Source organism: Leptidea sinapis, chromosome 32, assembly GCF_905404315.1.
Source record: "Leptidea sinapis chromosome 32, ilLepSina1.1, whole genome shotgun sequence".
Taxonomy (NCBI): domain Eukaryota; kingdom Metazoa; phylum Arthropoda; class Insecta; order Lepidoptera; family Pieridae; genus Leptidea; species Leptidea sinapis.
Window position 1 is genome coordinate 1,766,593 of NC_066296.1, and position 21,371 is coordinate 1,787,963.

A 21,371-nucleotide genomic window follows, 5' to 3' on the forward strand; every position below is an offset into this window, starting at 1 on the left:
ATCGTTATTATTTAAATAAAAATCTGAATCGTTTCCAATCAATATCTCCCACTGAAAAAAAAGTAATATATAATGATTAATTTTATAATTCAACTTGTCGTAGGTGTTAATTATCGTTGTTCAAAGAATTGTGGAACTATTATTATGATTTTTAAACAATTAAACATAAGTAAAGGTATATACTGATTTACTAGTGAATAAAGTTGTTTCCACACTTTTAATACAATTATAGTAAAGATAATATTTGATTTATATTTGATTGAAAATTATTTTTTTTGTTTTACTTACAGTAAATTAAAACTAACCTAAAAGTTTTTATTCCACGTGTTCCCAAGGAAACAAAAACTATACTTTTTCTCACATACTCCAAATTCAGTTAAACCACTGAAGAGTTTCATCAATAAAAATCATTATATAATATATATAGATAATAATAAATAATATATTTATATTTACAGTCAAACACAATCTCACAAAAATGTGACAAGTAATTTGACCGCCTTGAACGCAAAGGCGACGCATGCGCAATGCAAGTTTTTGCAAATTTGTATTAAGGTAATTAAAAATTATTAATAAAACAAAAAAAAGCAATTAAATGTTAGAACAAACATAATTTAATAAAGAACAAACGTCAATGTGTATTTACAAACTAATTTTGAGAAAAAAAATATTAATAACTTTGATTGCGGGGGCTAACTAAAGGGTATGTTTTTAATTAATTGTTTTTAAATAAACAACAAAAGAACAAACAATTATTTATAGCGAACAATTAAGAACAAACTACGAACTAACGATATGCGATATTGAAAATTCAAAAATAGAAAATTTTTGGAGGGTTAAGTTTGATGAGCCCTCTCTTCGCATTATGAGCTGTCTATTTGAAAGCTGGCGCCATCTGGAGATTGGCCTCGAAATTATAAAATTCATTTTTAATGTTCTGACGCAATTAAGTACCTAACTAACTCTACTTTTTAATGTAGGTATTGCAATTTTTACCATGTTGAAATTGCGCGTGGAGTTAGTTATCTAACTTTGTCACAACATAGAACATAAAGGATAGTTTTAGTAGTGTAAATATGCAAAATGGAACACGAGAGCTACATACATGTGCAAACGCTAGGCGTAGCCACTAGCTTTATGACCAGTGGGCAGTAACACAATTACACAAATAAAGAAAAGTTGAAACTTGAAAGGTTTCAAAGCGAGTGACAGCTGCCAAAGCTTTCATTTTCGGGCCAACTAACAGATGGCACTACAGTCTTCTGAAAAAGTCACTTAAAGGCGTCTGTCCCACCCCTGGCGACTGTCTGTAATTGATTTCCACATATTTTCGAAACAGACAATAAAACTGCAGCATCCTGATCAGCTAGACTATTACTACTTGAACATAGTGTTTGAATTCAGTAATCGTGTTCTGTGTTAAATTCTCTTTGGTGATAATAATGTACTTTGTTGATTAATTGGAATTTGTTGTAAAGTTTTACCAATTACCAAACATTTATATCTATAACCTGTAAGAGGGTTCACGATTTGAAATACGTTTCTTTGTGAGTAGAAAACTCATAATGTCAGAGGATAAGTCAAACCTAGCTCCGGAAAACAAAAAGCATAGAAGACCAAAGATGAAAATATTAGTATTTCATGGCTACCGGCAGAACGCTAAGTCATATAAGGCTAAAATAGGAGCAATTCGCAGAACCCTAGTTAGATCTTCCCAGTTAATATTCTTATCAGCGCCCCACCAAGTGGCACGTGAGGATGATGATTCTTCTGATGAAGGTATAAACTGATTATCTGTTAATTGAATCATTCAAATCAAATATACATTTGTACTTTTTCACATTGATAAGTATTGAATTTATAATTAATTAAAGAAGTAAACATATTATACAAATAGATACAACAGAAGTACTAATAACCATTCACATAATAGCCAGTGTTGTTATAAGCTTCTATTCTATTTGGTGCCAAAATCTCAATAATGTATCATCCTAATTAAAAAGGATCAAGTAAGTCAAGTCAAGGTTGATTTTTTATCCACCTATAGGCAGACTAGTGTCCTGGACATGCTGTCTACCATCTCATATGTCATATGTAGGTGAATTCTTCTATCAGAAAAAAATTAAAATGTTTCATAATTTTCATTATTAATGTATCTTTTTTAATGTCAATACAGGACAAGACAAGCAGGACATTCAGCTGATGGTAATTGATACACCCTGCTCATTTCAATGCAGTGCCACTCAGGATTCTTGAAAAACCCAATAATTCTGAGTGGCACTACAACTTGCACTTATCACTTTGAGACTAATTGCCCTCATTTGCCCAGTCATTTCACAAGCTATGACACTCTTAAGATGGAAACAAAATAATGCATACACATTACTGCTACATGGCATAAAATGGTGCTATTGTGGTACCCATAATCTAGCTGGCATCATGAGCAATAGAGCCTCCCACTAGTTTAAATGACATGATTATTTGGATTTATTTTGTTGTAGATGAGAGGTCATCGTGTGTTGATTCAGAAGATAACACCTTCAGTGGAAAATGCTTGGGTGGACCTGCAAAAGGATTTGAGGAGACTTTAGAGCATCAAGGTTGTTATCAATGGTGCATGCTCTGACTTAAAACCCATAAACGCTGGTGTCCCGCAAGGCATGCTATCCCCTACACTGTTTCTTCTGCATATCAATGATATGCTTTAAATCAGCAGTTTTCATTGCTATGCAGACGACAGCACAGGGTATGCTTCCTACACCGGCCTTGCCAACATGTCCCGGGATAGCGTCGACGACAACCGGCACAAACTTGTGCCTGAAATCTAGACTATGCTTTGCAAAGTCTTGGAATGGGGCCGACAAAATTTAGTCCAATTCAACCCCAAGAAGACACAAGTTTGTGTGTTCACCACTAAAAAGTCTCCCTTTGTTGTATCCCCTCGATTCGAGATCACTCCTCTAATTGCCACAGACTGTATTGGCATTCTTGATGTTGATATATCCTAAACATATTATACAAATAGACACAACAGAAGTACTAATAACCATATGTAGGTGAATTCTTCTATACAAAAAAAAATTAATTTTTATTGTTAATGTATCTTTTTTAATGTCAATAAAGGACAAGATGAGCAGGATATTCAGCTGATGGTAATTGATACACCCTGCTCATTATAATGCAGTGCCACTCAGGATTCTTGAAAAACCCAATAATTCTGAGTGGCACTACAACTTGCACTTATCACCTTGAGACTAATTGCCCTCATTTGCCCAGTCATTTCACTAGCTATGACACTCTTAAGATGGAAACACAATTTTTGTTTTTTTTTTATGTAATAGGAGGACAAACGAGTGTACGGGTCACCTGTTTTTAAGTGATCACCGCATAATGCATACACATTACATGGCATAAAATGGTGCCATTGTGGTACCCATAATCTAGCTGGCATCCTGAGCAATAGAGCCTCCCACTAGTTTAAATGACATGATTATTTGGATTTATTTTGTTGTAGATGAGAGGTCATGGTGGTTTAATTCAGAAGATAACACCTTCAGTGGAAAATGCTTGGGTGGACCTGCAATAGGATTTGAGGAGACTTTACGTTTGATTGAGGATACTGTGAAGGAACATGGGCCATTTGATGGCTTAATGGGATTTTCACAGGGAGCTTGCCTTGTAGGTTTATTAGCTGCAATGCAACAGAAAGGATGTGAGCATTTTATATAGTATTACATACTTAGTATTAAATTATATATTTTTTGAAAAAGTATTGTAAGGTATATAAATACCTTTCTCATAAACTTCTTAAGAAAATTAAACAATTTAATGGAAATAACTTTGTAAGATAAAGTATTAATTATGTTGTCTGTTGACTTCTGCAAGTGCACTAGGTTGTTGGGCTGTTGGCTGATCCAAAACTCTTTGTAATGTGCCTTTATTAGGACATTAGTCTCACATTTTTTAGACACATGGCATAATGGTTATAGATTCTACCTTCTGAGCTAGAGGTTTCGGGTTTGAATCCCCGTAGGTGCAAACATTTATTTAATGAATATGGATGTTTGTTTCCACATTAGGGTTTTTAGAGTGGTAGTGCCATGTTGGGTCCTCACTGAAACAACCAAATTTGGCCGGCACACCCAGATAAATACCACTCCCCCCACTCAAAGGTGTGAAATAGGTTTCATCTGGTATGTGGGGTATCCAGAGCCCTCCAGATACAAATGGCAGCTCGGACAAAAAATAGACTACTCCAGGACAATACCAGGCTATGTACTCCTGGAGAATCCGTCCCTGAGTATCAGTGACATTTAGGGCCTGTACCTAATAGTGGATGACCGGGCTGCCCCACATATTCTGGAGGGGGCAAACCTGTGCTGGCCCGGGCAAACAGAGCAAGAGGCTCAAACCACCCTCCTCCACATTTGCTGTGGACTTTTACAAGATCAGGGGTCTTTGCTCAAATTTAAATGCCATCCACTTTTACCTGGAGATGGCGAAGCCGGGCCTGCTCTTTTTAACCGAGACACAGATATCCTCTCTGGCATACCCAGGGTATAATCTGGAACACTCCTTTATACCGCGAGCTGGCGTGTGCGTTTACGTCAGGCAGGATGTCTGTTGTCGACGCCTGAGTTTTCGTGAAGGACAGGACCTATCCATCATCTGGCGTGTAGACTGCGACGACCATCCATGAATCTACACATGCCTGTATAGGTCCCATAGCGATAAGGCAGAGACTGACCGGCTCCTCGAACACATCCAAATGGCTACAGATTCCGTGTTGGAGCAGATCCCACTGCAGAGATTGTGTTTCTTGGCGATTTTAACGCCCACCGAGCCTAGTTTCCGTTGAGCACCGTGCCGATCACGCGCCTAACACGGCCGCGCTTCTTAGGCTGTCGCCGCGTGTGGCACTATAGGTCAGCAGGGTGGGATAAGATGCGCAATTTATTTTGTATCCTACCCGTGGGGGCAGATCTGTTTTTCGCTGAGTGATCCAGATGCCGCTGCTGACGCTGTTGCTGATGTGGTACTGCAACGTATGGAACTTTTCATTCCATCCTCCTCTGTGCCTATTGGTGGCAGGTCCCAACCATGGTTTGACCGCTCCTACAAAATGGCCTCTCGCCGAAAGCAGGAGTGCTATCGGGCTTGGGTCAATGCGATGGTATCTAAGGATGTGAATTCCAGTGAACTTAAAAACCACTTCAATCATGCCTCCAGGTCCTTTAATAGAGTTATTGCTGGCTCGAAGTCGAAGCACATTGGCAGAATTGGCAAGAGACTTGGACGCCTTCCCTAGGGAACTCGTGCGTTCTGGTCGCTCGCCAAGGCTGTCCAAGGAAAATTCTGTCAGCTAGTAATTCCGCCACTGCACAGGGATGATGACTCGCTTGCCCATGACGCGAAAGAGAAAGCTAATCTCCTGGGCTCCCTCTTCGCGTCCAACTCGACCCTGGATGACCAAGGTGCACCACCACCGCATATTCCGCGGCGCTGTGCTTAAGGCGCTTCTCACCTTGGACATTGACAAATCCAGCGGGCCCGATGGCATTCCCCCGATAGTGCTACGGACATGTGCTCCGGAACTGGTGCCGGTCCTTACTCGTCTTTTCTCGCTCTCCTACTCATCAGGCGTAGTCCCGAAATTATGGAAGGCGGCTTTAGTGCACCCGATTCCTAAGAAAGGTGTATGCTCGGATCCGTCCAGCTACCGCCCCATTGCCATTACCTCCATTTTCTCCAAAGTAATGGAGTCGATCATCAACCGCCAGCTCTTGAGATACCTAGAGGGGCACCAGCTGATCAGCGACTGCCAGTACGGTTTCCGTCAGGGTCGCTCAGCTGTGTATGTTCTTGCATACCTCACCCATAAATGGGCGCAAGCAGTTGAGTCGAAGGGAGAAGAGTTGGCAGTGAGTTTGGACATAGCGAAGGCCTTCGATCGGGTGTGGCATAAAGCGTTTATAGCGAAACTGCCATCCTATGGGCTTCCCGAGAAGTTGCAAATGGGTCGCTAGGTTTTTGGCCGATCGGAGCATCAAGGTTGTTATCAACGGTGCATGCTCCGACTTAAAACTCATAAACGCTGGTGTCCCGCAAGGCTGCGTGCTATCCCCTACACTGTTTCTTCTGCATATCAATGATATGCTGCAAATCAGCAGTATTCATTGCTATGCAGACGACAGCACAGGGTATGCTTCCTACACCGGCCTTGCCCACATGTCCCGGGATAGCGTCGACGACAACCGGAACAAAATTGTGTCTGAAATCTAGAGTATGCTTTGCAAAGTCTCGGAATGGGGCCGACAAAATTTAGTCCAATTCAACCCCAAGAAGACACAAGTTTGTGCGTTCACCACTAAAAAGTCTCCCTTTGTCGTAATTGCCACAGCCTGTATTGGCATACTTGGCGTCGATATATCGAGCGACGTTCAGTTCCGTGGTCACTTGGAGGAGAAGGCCAAACTGGCCTCTAAATAGCTACCAAGCTATTTAGAGGCCAGTTTGGCCTTTGAAGTACTGTCTCGCCTGAGTACACCAGTACTCAGGCGAGACAGTACTTCACTAAAAGCCACCGCCTGCAACTTTATAAGGCGTAAATTCGGCCTCACGTGGAGTACTCTTCTCACCTCTGGGCGGGTGCTCCCCAGTACCAGCTTCTTCCATTTGACCACATACAACGAAGAGCGGCTCGAATCATCAACGATCAAGTCATCTCCGATCGGCTTGATTCTTTAGCATTGCGTAGAGATGTGGGTTCTCTCTGCATCTTCTACCGCATTTATCACGGGGAGTGCTCAGAGGAGCTGTTCGGGTTGATTACAGCGGCCGAATTCCACCACCGGACATTACGTGCAACGTACCATCCGCATCACGTAGACGTCTGGCATTCCGCAACCGCGCGTTTTGTTCGGTATTTATTACCTCGCACAGCCATTTTGTGGAATCAATTACAAGCTGCAGTTTTCTCGAACAGATACGACTTAGGGGCCTTCAAGAAAAAAGCATTCTCCAACCTTAAAGGCCGGCAACACTTTTCTTGACACCCTGTTGTTGCGGATGCAGTTTCCTTACCTCTCCCCATCCCGTAAGACTCTTGCCTGTTTGCCCCCTCTTATATAAAAAAAAATCATATTATATGTATGTATATCAAACTTTATATGTATATTCTATTAAGTATACAATTTGTTTTTTTTTAAAGTGATAACCCTCACTTCTGGGATTAATTATACAAATAAAATTTACTAACAAAAGGCAGTTTATCAAGTGTAATAGTAGTAGCTCCTGTAGATGAAGCCACAACCTGAGAGTTGAACAAGACATATACAAGATTTATCAACAATGCGTGACTCGAACGGTTGGCTCAGTAGAAGACTACTTGCACGGAACACAAAAGGTCGCGGGTTCGACTCCCTCATCGATCAAAAATTTTGGTTAATAAATTATATAGTCTTGTACTCACAGAACAGACTTTACCTATATAGGTAAACACACACAGGTTTACAAAAATTATCTTGTTGTATATATATACAACAAGATAATTTTTGTAAGTGACAATATTATTTGTTATTCTCACAATTTTTTGTTATTGTTCCAGATTTATCATTTTCATTTAAATTTGTAATATGTATATCTGGCTTTCGATCTGGAAGTTTAGTACACAAAGGTTTTTATGATGAAGGTATAAATTTACCCTCTTTACATGTGTTTGGTAATGCTGACTCAATAGTGCCAAAAGGTAATCCTTAATCATATTTTCTATATCATAGTGGTTGTGAACTTGGGTGATATTCGCATGTTTAGGGGACTAGTAGTCCCCTAAACATGCGAATATCAATGCGAGTCAAATAATGATGGTCGTCCCTGAAGCTCTTTATGGAGTAAAAATGCCAGTATGATTAGTATCCCTTAGTATCCCGTAGCACGAATTATGATGTAAAAGTATTGTAATTGATAGAGCTTTAGTCCACGATTGTAATGCTACTCTTATTACATGGTTCCAGAGAAAGAAGGATTATAAGTAATTTAACCTAACCTCAAGGTATGACATTTTTAAGGATTGGGACATTTTAATGGGGAGGAAAGAAAGGGAAACGCCTCGAATCCTAACCTAACCAATTTTTATAAATTATAGGTGATAAAGCTTTGGTCCACGATTATAGTGCTACTAATCTTGTAACAAGGTAATGCACAGTTTTCAAGAAAATAACGAAAAAATTACAACCGCTAAAGTCTAAACACACCTAAATAAAACACAGAACAAAACAAGAAAAATAATTTTTGTTTTTCTTACTGGCTTTACAATTCTGGGCCTTTTTATTTCAAAAATCATAGTTGATGAAGGCGTCTAGTCTATATTTTACGTATCATTCTACATTGTACAAGTTTTAAGCCTCCCGGCACCAGGACAGCGCTCATCTACAGTTTTATTTACGTGATTTACCCGTTTTAGGTTTTTTCGTTATTTTCTTAAAACCGTGCATTACCTTGTAATAAGAGTGGTATTATTATAATCGCGAACTAAATCTCTATCAATTACAATATTTCTTACCTCCTAATTCGTGCTACGGGATACTAAGTCCAACGCCAGACAAGTTTTACAATGTGTTTTACTTAACCTAGAATATTTATGTTGAAATAAAATTTAAACTCCTTCAACAACCTTGTCTGTTTGCCTATTGTTGGCAAAGGCCTTCTCCGATTTTTTACTTTCCTCCGTAAATTTCTTACCCCAGCAGTTCTAGTCCAGTGCTACCTGTCACAGTTCTCGTTTGGTCTACTCATCTTTGGAAAGGTCTGCCCCTTTTCCTTTTCATGTGACCTGTGTACCAATGCATTAAAGGTTTACTCCATTTTGCTTATCTTCTGATTGTATGCCCAGCCCACTTCCATTGAGGTTTCTTAATGGTGATATATCTATTTTATGATTAATGTTTTTATTCTATGTGAAAGTTTGTCCGTTCCTTTTCCCCATCATGCATCTATTCATTGCATTTGAATATGTCTTTCAAACTCCAGACACTTTTCCATGCACTTCGAATAGATCTTTCTATTTCTTTCGTTGCTAGGTCTTTTAGGAGCTATGATATCATTATTATCTATAAGAAATTCATTTGTAATGATGTCTGAACCAGGAGCTTTGTCCTTCTTTTGTGATGCGTGATGATTATGATGATTGCCGTTTCTACTTCAATGAGCATTATGTCCGGTACTATGTCATCTACTTTTTTATGTAATAGGAGGATAAACGAGCGTACGGGTCACCTGTTGTTAAGTGATCACCGCCGCCCACAATCTCTTGCAACAGGAGGCGTTGGCGGCCTTTAAGAAAGGTGTACGCGCTTTTTTTGTAGGTACCCATGTCGTATCGTCCCGAAAACACCGCACAAGGAAGCTCATTCCACAGCTTTGTAGTACGAGGAAGAAAGCTCCTTGAAAACCGCACTGTGGAGGACCGCCACACATTCAGATGGTGGGGATGACATCCTAACTTGTGTCTTGTGAATCAGGTTAAACAGATCTTCGGAACACTCCTCGTGATAAATGCGGTAGAAGACACACAATGAAGCGACATCTTTACGCAACGCCAAGTGATCCAGCCGTTCACAGAGCACAGGGTCCCCGACAATTCGAGCTGCTCTACGTTGCACGCGGTCAAATGGATCGAGCTAATACTGGGGTGCGTCAGACCAGAGATGACAGCAATACTACGTGTCTGGCCGGACCTGCGCTTTGTAGAGCGCTAGAAAGTGGGCCGGCTTGAAGTATTGCCGTGCTCTATTAATGACTTGACTTTCAATTTCGAAGCCAATTTGGCTTTGCCCTTCAGATGGCCTCGAAATTGGCAATCGCTGGAGATTTCGAGACCCAGTATTCCGATACTAGGCGAGGCTTTACTTTTTACTAAGTGTTGTCGAAGAGCGGTGATACGACAAATGGGTTTTTTTTAGCGGTAAACACCCAAACTTGAGTCCTCTGGGGGTTAAATTGGACAAGGTTCAATTTAATAAAAATATAATACTGTAAATGTTGATACCTGAAACTCTGGGAGGTCTTATGTGAAGATTTTGTGCAGCTATGGTTCTAAAACAGAGCCTTGGGGTACTCCAACTTGAATTTTGTCTGAATTTGATGTGCTGAAATTTTCCTTTCCCTGGAAAACTGTCAATTCAGTATTCCATAGTAAAAGATGTGGCAGTAGAATTTTGATTACTATAGTCCTCCGTCCCAAGTTCTATCAAATGCTTGTTGAACTTCTATAAATGCTGCAGAGCTTATTATTCTTAAAATGCGGTTGAATGATTAATTCCAAAATGTTTCGTCACCAGTTTTCAAATACTTTTGATTTAACTATTGAATAAGAACACTTTTTTAATATTACATTTTATAAAAAAGATAGCTTAAGTAGGTAATCGGGGAGCCATAATACATCCACTCCCAATCAACACCTTAGGGAGGAGGAGATAGCTAACAGTGTTGCATGGAAACATAAATCCATGATTCCATGTCAGATGAAGCTGAGCCTTTTCCTTTTGCCTATTGTTTTATCGCGTAGCCTAATGATTAATTTTATGTTTGTAATGTTTTGTATGGCAATAAAGAATTTATTTATACATTACTAGCTGACACAGCAAACTTTGTATTGCCGATATTAAAATCGCGATACAAAAGTAACTGTTGATCGTAGATGGGTGAAAATTTGAAGTTGTATGTATTTTTTAATGCTGACCCATAATCAAACGAATTTAAAAAAAAATATATTTCGTGTGGATCACCCTTAAAATTTAGGGGGATGAAAAATAGATGTTGTCCGATTCTCAGACCTACCCAATATGCACTCAAAATTTCATGAGAATCGGTTAAGCCGTTTCGGAGAAGTTCAATGTTTAACACCATGACACGAGAATTTTATATATTCGATTTAATAAATGGTATTCTGTAATTCAGATGTGGCTATAAAATCTTAATCTAAAAGAAGATGCTTTTTTCTTATACTGTGCTTAATTTCGATAATGCATGTGCACAATGCAAATGACAACCACTATTCATGCGTTTTTACAACATTCTTGGTATTAAAAAAAGCTTCTTTAGTAAGGGACTCTATGAGACTTTATGAAAACATCAACCCTAATTTTGGCATATAACTTTCTTTTTTTTTTACAGAAATGTGTGAAGCTTTGATAAACCTGTTTCCCAATCCAGCTATAGTAGAGCATGCTGGTGGCCACTTTGTGCCTTGTTCAGGATCAATAAGGATTGCATATTTAGACTATCTTGACGACAGACATAAGGCTATTTATGGAACACCATCATCGAAATAATGAAAAATATATTTTATAAGTTATATAAGATTAATACTAGGTAAGTAATCTATAGCAAAATGTACAAAAATTTTAATTTTCATTAACATTTGGTGATTTTTTTATGAAAATAAGGGACAAGACAAGCTATACGTTCAGCTGATGGTAATTGATAAGCCCTACCCATTACAATGCAGTGCCGCTCAGGATTAATGAAAAACCTGTTAATTAACAATGATTTATATAATATTGTATTTTAATGGCAACACTGCTTTTGTTGGTTGTAAACACTGTGTCGGTTATGAAGGAAGGTTCATTATGATGTTATACGTTCTCCATGTCGTTGTTTTGGTCATTAATAAAAAGCACGTTTTAATGTTCAAAGTTTGTATCTTTAATTATTCCCTTAATCCTTAACGGGGTTATGGGCCCAGTACGGCCATCGGTTTTATAGTGGATTAATAAGTGTTAAAGGACAGAAAATGTCAAAAGAAAAATATAAAATTGTCCCTTTCGCGGGGGAAATTTACAACGCTTTGGAGTGTCGATTGAAAAGTATCCTGCGGGATAATGGAGCAATAGGGGCGAACGAAAAGGATGATTTCAGTAAATCTACGGATAACAAGCAATTGCAACTGGAAGCTAAAGCCCAGGCTATTATAATAGCGGCAACCGCCGACAGTCACCTCGAATACTTAAAGGACAGATCTGCTTACCAAATGATTAAAAGCATGGAAGACAGCTTTAAGAAGAAAGGTACACGATCTAAATTATTTATAAGAAGAGAGTTGTCCGATATGAAATCCGACGAACGGAAAACTTTAATGGAACATTTTATTAACATGGAAAAGCTATTTGCACAACTCGGGGATGCTGGCAGTGAGCTCTCGGAGGAAGAAAAGGTTAACTATTTACTCCTATCCATGCTGAAATCTTATGAAGGCATTATCACGGCTTTGGAAACTGTGGAGGAATTGAAAATGGACTTCGTGAAAAACAGACTGCTTGGGGAAGAGGAAAAACGAAACAGAGGAGCGATCAAATCCCTTGACTCTTCAATCTTCTTGTGTTATGGATGTGGACGTCCCGGACACAAAAATTCCAGTGTAGGAGCACTCAGCAGGCACGACACAGGACTGGCGACTGGAGACTTCACGGCCACGGCCGTGACGTGGCGACTGGATGTACAACGGAAGCCGTGACGACAGTAAGGCAACTCGTCATCAGACCCAGGGGAGAGGTAGAGGAAAGTCATTTCTTACAGGCACTGAAAATACTGAAGGTAACAAATCTGTAAGTTTTATGTCCCTTAGCCCTGACACCGAACAGCAGAATAAGAATAGTTTTAAATGGGTTGTTGACTCAGGCATTTCATCATGTAAATGACATTAATTTATTCTTTAATTATTGTAAACTGGATAAGCCAATTAAAATTTCAGCTGCCAAAAATGGCGTTGATTTAGAAGCTGTTGATGTAGGGACAATAAAATGTTATTTAAGTGATTTTAAAGTTGATATTATATTAAATGATGTGTATTATGTACCACAATTAAGAAAAAATTTATTATCTGTTTCTAAAATGGAAAAGCATGGTTTAAAGATCATCTTCAATAAAGGGGAAGTTAAAGTTTTCTCACAAACCAAAGAATTGTTTATGGTTGGGCATAGACTAGGGTCCCTTTATTTTGTAGAATTTCAAGTAATATTTAATGATTGTTATTATGGTGCAAAATCAGACACCAATGATAATTCAGTAGAAATTTGGCACATACGATTTTCTCACTTAAGCTATAGTAGTTTGAAAACTTAAGTAAATAAAAATATGGTTGATGGTTTAACTGATTTGAAAGAAAAAAATTTAGAAAATAAGCATTGTGAACCCATGCATACTTTCTAAGCTTACACGCCTTCCTTTTAATGGGAAAATTTATAAGGCTAGGAAACCCTTAGAACTAGTACATACCGATGCTTGTTCTGTTAGCCCTTCTACGTGGGACGGGTATAAACATTTTGTTACTTTCATAGACGATTTTACCCACTTCACCGCAGTTTACTTATTAAGAGACAAGTCCGAAGTTTTTGAATATTTCAAGAATTTGTGGCCGATACATACAGTAACACGTACACTATACCAACATACATTTACACAACACATAACTGTTATTACTATCTATTTACTATTTATTATTACTAATTATTATTATCTATAATATATATTGTATTACACTACAATAACTACAACATTAATATTCACACTTAACTATATTAATTAAAACACACTTATACACAAACATACAGATTAATATTAACAATAATCCCACATAAAATATTCAGTATTGTGCAGTGGAAATCCACCGCTTGTAACCGGTGAATATTGCGCCTGCGCAGAACGAATATCGTTCAACGACCCGCGCCTGCGCCGGTACAGCAGTCGTGTCTTGATCATTCGCCGCGAAGCCCGTGTCGCTTGTCTATAAGATTTACCTACTTTGCAACTGTCGTGTCGTACTATCTGTACCTCTAATTACTGTGTTTTCTCCTTCTTTCTATATTGTAATGGTTTAACTTCATGTGTATCAGTCTACTTAATGTGTGTGCGAATTGTTAAAGTATATTAAACTGTCATAGTGTTAGAATTGAATTAGTTTTATTAAATCGCCATCAATACCACCATATCACTACTGATAGCCACCTAACGACCATAACTGGTGACCCCGACGTGATCTTTGTGTCTACCCTCTCTCTGCGCTTCGTGAACGTCGAGCCAAAAGTAACTTCGAGCTCACCGCGGCCAACGGGTCTGTTATAGATACATTTGGTTTTATTGAGCTCAACTTAAATCTAGGCTTACGGCGCAATTTTCCATGGAGATTTATTGTAGCTAATGTAACCAAGCCAATTATAGGCGTTCATTTTCTTGGTTTTTATAATTTAATAGTAGATTGCCGACATCAACGCTTACTAGACAATACTACAACCTTGTCAGCAAATGCTTGTATTGCTAATAATAATGTATTTTCTGTTAAGGTTCCAACAGGCGACACGCGCTTTCACGCTATTTTGAGTAAGTATCCGGAAATCACACGTCCCGCAGGTACGCCTGCGTCTCCAAAGCACAATACGGTACACCACATTAGGACCACACCCGGCCCTCCTATTTCATGTACCCCTCGCAGACTGGCACTGGATAAACTTAAAATCGCCAAGCAGGAGTTTGAACTCATGCTTAGCAATGGTACAGCGCGTCCCTCTGATAGTCCCTGGTCTTCTCCCTTACACCTTGCACCCAAGAAGGAAAACGGCTGGCGACCTTGTGGTGATTATAGGATGCTTAATTCACGGACCATACCTGACCGTTATCCTATTAAGCACATCCATGACTTCACCCACGCTATTTCTGGATGTACTGTCTTCTCGACAATTGACTTAATGAAGGCCTATAATCAGATTCCCGTTTTTAAGGAGGATATACCGAAAACCGCGATCACTACTCCCTTTGGCTTGTATGAATTTCCCTTTATGACCTTTGGTCTAAGGAATGCTGGTCAAACTTTCCAAAGGTTTGTTGATGAAATGACGAGAGGCCTCGACTTTTGCTACTGTTTCCTTGATGATTACTTAGTCTTTTCAAGGAGCGAAGCCGAGCACGAAGCCCACCTTCATCAGCTTTTCAACCGCATGAAGGAATACGGCGTCCTCGTCAACACGTCAAAATGCGTCTTCGGTGCACCAGAGGTAACGTTTTTAGGTTATCGAATATCTGCATCTGGCATTAAGCCGTTAGATTCTAAGGTTCAGGCTATAATAGACTTCCCCATACCTGCGACAGTCAGACAACTCAGGCGATTTTTAGGGATGCTCAACTTCTATAGAAGATTTTTACCCAAGTCAGCTGCCATACAAGCCCCTTTAAACGCTTTACTTACTGGCAACGTCAAAAATTCGCATTCTGTCGACATTACAGGAGAAGCTCTATTAGCTTTCAATGAGTGCAAGCAAAGTCTGGCCAATGCAGCATTGCTAGCGCACCCCGACTGTCAGGCGGATCTTGCTCTTGTAACAGATGCTTCCGACCTGGCGATGGGTGCAGTGTTGCAACAATACAAAAATAACATATGGGAACCTCTCGCATTCTTTTCGAGAAAGCTGAGTCCTTCTCAACAAAAGTACTCGCCATATGACCGGGAGCTATTAGCTATATATGACAGCATTAAATACTTTCGTCATATGCTAGAGGCAAGGCATTTCACAGTGTTTACTGACCATAAGCCGCTCAGTTACGCTTTCAATGAAAGGAAAGCTAACTGCTCACCAAGGCAATATCGTCACCTCGACTACATCTCACAGTTTACGACCGATATCAGACACATATCAGGTAAAGACAATGTCGTCGCTGACCCACTGTCGCGTGTCGAAGAACTACAGATGCCAGTAGATTTAAATGTTTTGGCCTCATCGCAAGAGTCAGACGTGGAATTGACTCAACTTTTGAAAGATTCTTCACTACATCTGAAAAAGTTGAAGCTTCCAAACTCTCACATGGAGATTTATTGTGACATCAGCACCACAACGCCTAGGCCCTTTGTCACTAAAGACTTGCGGAGTCAAATTTTCGTTAGTCTTCATAGTCTCAGCCATCCAGGCGCTATCGCAACGGCTAAACTTGTTTCCGAGCGATTCGTTTGGCCTGGAGTACGCAAAGACTGTCGTGAATGGTCTCGTCAATGTGTGCTATGTCAACGGGCAAAGGTGCATCGCCACGTTACTTCTCCATTGGGCAATTTTGATCTTCCCCGCGCTCGATTTGCTTTTGTGCATGTCGACATCATAGGCCCTCTGCCCATTTCACAGGGGTATCGGTACTGCCTAACAGCGGTGGATCGTTTCACTCGCTGGCCTGACGTAACACCTATGGTGGATATTACCGCTGAAACGGTTGGGAAGGCATTAATATCGTGGATATCCAGGTTTCGATGTCCTACTGATTTTCACTGATCGTGGTCGACAGTTTGAATCGTCACTTTTCCAATATCTTGGAAAAATGATCGGATTCAAGCATCGCAGAACAACCGCGTATCACCCAGCCTGTAACGGGCTAGTCGAAAGATTCCACCGCCAACTCAAAGCAGCTATAATGTGTCACGCTGATTGTAATTGGGTAGACACATTACCTTTAGTCCTGCTTGGGATAAGGAGTGCATTCAAAGACGATCTTAAGTCATCTTCTGCCGAACTAGTGTATGGTGAGCCACTACGCCTTCCTGGAGAATTTTTCCAGGCTGGTTCTTTTAACAGCACGGATATTTCGGATTTCACCTCTCGTCTTCGCCAATTTACAGCAAAGTTAACACCGATTCCAGCTTCTCGTCACTGTAAAGACAAAATTTTCGTCTACAAAGACCTTATTTCGTGTAGTCATGTATTTTTAAGAGACGACACAGTACGTGGTGCTTTACAGCCGCCTTACACCGGGCCTTATGAAGTTCTGGAACGGGGTGAAAAGACCTATAAAATACAAGTCAAAGGGAAGAGCGTTACGGTATCCATAGACCGACTCAAACCGGCCTATATACTGATGAACCCCTCTAACGAACCTCTTCCTATTCCCACTCCTATCAACAACCACCAGCCTAGCCCTGTACTTCACCCTGACCCTATAGAGCAGAGTGCCCCAGCTCAGGGTGACATCAAAAGGACTCGTTCAGGCCGCACAGTCCGATTTCCAGATTATTATCGCCCGTAGTGACGGTCTCATACAGTAACACGTACACTATACCAACATACATTTACACAACACATAACTGTTATTACTATCTATTTACTATTTATTATTACTAATTATTATTATCTTTAATATATATTGTATTACACTACAATAACTACAACATTAATATTCACACTTAACTATATTAATTAAAACACACTTATACACAAACATACAGATTAATATTAACAATAATCCCACATAAAATATTCAGTATTGTGCAGTGGAAATCCACCGCTTGTAACCAGTGAATATTGCGCCTGCGCAGAACGAATATCGTTCAACGACCCGCGCCTGCGCCGGTACAGCAGTCGTGTCTTGATCATTCGCCGCGAAGCCCGTGTCGCTTGTCTATAAGATTTACCTACTTTGCAACTGTCGTGTCGTAATATCTGTACCTCTAATTACTGTGTTTTCTCCTTCTTTCTATATTGTAATGGTTTAACTTCATGTGTATCAGTCTACTTAATGTGTGTGCGAATTGTTAAAGTATATTAAACTGTCATAGTGTTAGAATTGAATTAGTTTTATTAAATCGCCATCAATACCACCATATCACTACTGATAGCCACCTAACGACCATAACTTATTATAATTATGCTAGTAATCATTTTGGTCATGGTATATTGAAGTTAAAGTCAGATAATGGTGGTGAGTACATTTCTAGAAATTTTAAATTCTTTTGTGATGAAAAGGGCATAGTATTGCAGTATACTGCTGCATATAATCCCGAAATGAACGGAGCAGCTGAAAGAATGAATCGTACTCTGACTGAAAAGGTGCGTGCATTATTGTTAGATTCACAGCTTCCTAAAGAGCTTTGGGGCGAGGCCCTGAGATATGCAGTATATGTCACTAATCGTAGTCCCACTGCTTCCCTTAATGTTACCATTTGAAATGTGGGAAGGAAGACGTCCTAACCTGAGGGAAGGGATACAGATAATGTTAATTGTAGGGAGAAAAGAAAGAAAACTAAACCAAAATATTTACAAGTATTTGTCACTGATGATTCAGATTTAGGTGATGTATTAATGGCATCATTTTTATCTTGTTCTAATGTTAATGTCCCAGAAAAGTATAATGATATAGATTCTTATGACGATAAAGATAGGTGGTATGAAGCGGTAAATGAAGAAATTAAATCTTTAGAGGATAACAAGACTTGGGAAGTTGTAGAAAAATCAAATGATGCTAAGTTAATTGATTGTAGATGGATTTTTACAAAAAAGGTGGGTGATGTATATAAAGCTAGATTAGTTGCAAGGGGGTTTCAACAGGAAGGTAGCTTTACTGAAATTTATTCTCCCGTTTTGAAATTACAAACTCTCAGAGTTCTTTTATCATTAGCTGTTCAAAGGAACTATTTAATTCATCAAATGGATGTTAAAGGTGCTTTCCTTCATGGTGAAATTGATGATGTTGTATACTTAAAGCCCCCACCTGGTGTAAATATAAATAAAAATTATGTCTTGAAATTGAAAAAATCACTTTACCGTCTTAAAAAATCTTCAAAAATTTGGTACAATAAATTTTATGATTTTATGAAAAGTAAAGGGTTTCAAAGAGCAGAAAGTGATTATTGTTTATATTTTAAGGATGGTATTTACATTTTGTTGTATGTGGATGATTTATTAATTTTGGGTGAGGACAATTCAAGGATAAATAATGTTAAAGAAATTTTATATACAGAATTTTAAATGGAAGATCTAGGATCTAAAAATTTAAAATATCTGGGTATTAATATTATTCAAGATAGTGACTGTTTATATATTAACCAGAAAGAGTATTTAGAATCTATATTGACAAAATTTGGTATGTCTGAAGCAAATGCTAGTGAATCACCCATGGAAGTTAATGTTAATCTTGATGATTGTACGGTTGATTTAGAGCATAAATGCAGAGCTTGTATAGGCTCTTTAATGTATGCTGTAGTAGGCTCAAGACCTGATTTGTGTGCTTCTGTTTCATATTTAGCAAGATATCAATCTAGACCATCAGAAATTTTATGGCAATGCTTGAAAAGGATTTTAAGGTATGTTAAGGGTACCATTAATTATAATTTAAAATATAATAAGAATTGTAATTCCGAACCGCTAGTTGGATATGCTGATGCAAGTTTTGCTGTAGATAAAGATAGGAAATCTATAACTGGTTATATATTTAAAATATTTGATAACAGTGTTATTTGGCGTTGCAAAAAGTAGAGCACTGTAACTTTAAGCACTACTGAGGCAGAGTTATACTCCCTCAATGAAGCCGCTCTGGAGGCTTGTTGGATTAGGAAATTATTAAATGAGTTAGATGTTAGTTGTGATACCACTACCATATATGAAGACAATAAAAGTACAATGTTTTCTGTATGTAATCCTGATCAAAAAAGAATGAAACATGTGGACGTAAAATACAACTTTATTAAACATAAAATAGAATGTAAGTAAATTTGTGTTATGTATACTATAATATTATAAAGCTGCAGTGTTTGTTTGATTGAACGCGCTAATCTCTGGTACTACTGGTCCGATTTGAATGATTCTTTCAGTGTTGGGTAGTCCATTTATCGAGGAAGGCTATAGGCTATGTTTTTTTTCAAAATTAGGGATCCGTAATAAAATTGCTATTTTGTAACACAAGGTGTAAAATCGAAAACCTATTTTTGCGTGCGCTGCTAAAACTATTGACAATAGAACAAAATGATGTACAGGCTATAATATAGGCAATATTTTATTACTTATAAAACTATCGCGTGAATTATACTTTATATGGCAAAACAACGTTTGCCGGGTCAGCTAGTGTATTTATGGATATTATACATTGGAATGTTAACATGTTATCCAGTGGGAGAACCCATTTTGTACAGAATGCCGGCTAGATTATGGGTGGTACCCAACGGCGCTTATTTCTACTGTGAAGCAGTAATGTGTAAACATTATCGTATTTCGGTCTGAAGTGCGCCGTAGCTAGTGAAATGACTGGGCAAATGTGACTTAACATCTTATGTCTCAAGTTGACGAGCGCAATTGTAGTGCCGCTCAAAACTTTTGGGTTTTGTTAAGGATTACGGGGATAATTAAAGATACAAACTTTGAACATTAAAACGTGCTTTTTATTAATGACCAAAACAACAACATGGAGAACGTATAACATCTTATTGAACCTTCCTTCATAACCGACACAGTGTTTACAACCAACAAAAGCAGTGTTGCCATTAAAATACAATATTATATAAATAATTGTTAATTAACACCTCCCCCCAATGATTTATATTAACAGAACTAACATACAATAATTTCAAAAACATTACAATGAATGAGTAAGAACTAACAATACAATGATTTGTATTAACAAAACTAACAAACTAAAAATACAAAATGCAAACTTAACTCTATTCCAATCCTAATTTATGTACAAAATAATTATGGGAGGTTTTATTTAATGGTTTCGTAAAAATATCAGCTATTTGTTGCTTTGTAGGTATATAACCGAACCCTGTGTTGGGCTCTGGAACCATGGAGTTATAATTTTTTTGTTAGTAGGAAAAGTCAAAAACATGTCATATTTTTTTTATATTGCCATATAGCAACAAAAATTAAACATATGTCATCTTGCACACTCATCCGTTGTACACGCTAAGGGCATACAGTAATTTTATTTTATTAGTCCGTCTACCGCCCGGTGTTCACTGGTATCCGAGGTCACTGACATATATTTATGATTTGGATACTATTTTTTATGATTAAATATGATATCTGATATATGGCCTGACGGGACCTGTTAACATGGTATAAATTATTATATTATTATTTGTGTATATGATTATCATTGTTCAAAATGCTGTGTTTTCTAATCCATTGGTGAATATGCTACTTCCAAAACTATACCATTTATTGGGGTTTTCGCTTTTTTTCAGATATTATTGAATACAATAAGTTTTTCAGCTTTGAGGTGAAACATAAAACTTACCTTTTTTTTTTGCCACTGGATCAATAACTGGAGTAAAATGAGAGTAACATAAATTAGTTCGAAATACTGTTGTTGTTTTATTTATAAATTTCTTATTCATATTGCCATCATATAATCACACCTGTCTCTTGAGGGGTAGGGAGACTTTACAGACATTCATTTACCAGTTGACTGAGTTGTCTGTATGTGGCTCTCAAAAGTGGATAGCCACATGCCGTTTTTAATGGATATCCTGTTGACTATACAACCCGGTAGTTACCAGGCCTCTCTCGCGACGTCCGACCATGGCTTAGTAAGGAGTATAGTGCCTATCCAACGCCCACGCCGTATAACACTAG

The 21,371-nt window shown here is 38.5% G+C and overlaps 1 protein-coding gene across 2 annotated transcripts; it reads left to right on the forward strand.

Moving 5' to 3' along the window:
• Positions 1 to 1,271: 1,271 nt before the first annotated feature.
• LOC126974396 (esterase AGAP003155) lies at positions 1,272 to 21,100 on the forward strand. 2 transcript variants are annotated; one of them, XM_050821876.1, is made up of 6 exons: positions 1,275 to 1,779; positions 2,502 to 2,600; positions 3,515 to 3,712; positions 7,607 to 7,747; positions 11,173 to 11,370; positions 20,981 to 21,100. In XM_050821876.1, the coding sequence occupies exons 1-5, from the start codon at positions 1,566 to 1,568 to the stop codon at positions 11,328 to 11,330; spliced, it is 810 nt and encodes a 269-aa protein (XP_050677833.1). In that variant the 5' UTR covers positions 1,275 to 1,565; the 3' UTR covers positions 11,331 to 11,370; positions 20,981 to 21,100. The 2 variants fall into 2 exon arrangements, with proteins under 2 accessions (XP_050677834.1, XP_050677833.1); XM_050821877.1 differs by lacking the exon at positions 2,502 to 2,600 and having other exon boundaries at positions 1,272 to 1,779.
• Positions 21,101 to 21,371: the final 271 nt, after the last annotated feature.

Coding starts and splice junctions, on each gene's coding strand:
- LOC126974396 (XM_050821876.1), top strand. CDS start 1,566: ATGTCAGAGGATAAGTCAAACCTAGCTCCGGAAAACAAAAAGCATAGA. Junction 2,601..3,514: donor GGAGACTTTAGAGCATCAAG/GTTGTTATCAAT, acceptor ATTTTGTTGTAG/ATGAGAGGTCATGGTGGTTT. Junction 3,713..7,606: donor TGCAATGCAACAGAAAGGAT/GTGAGCATTTTA, acceptor TTATTGTTCCAG/ATTTATCATTTTCATTTAAA.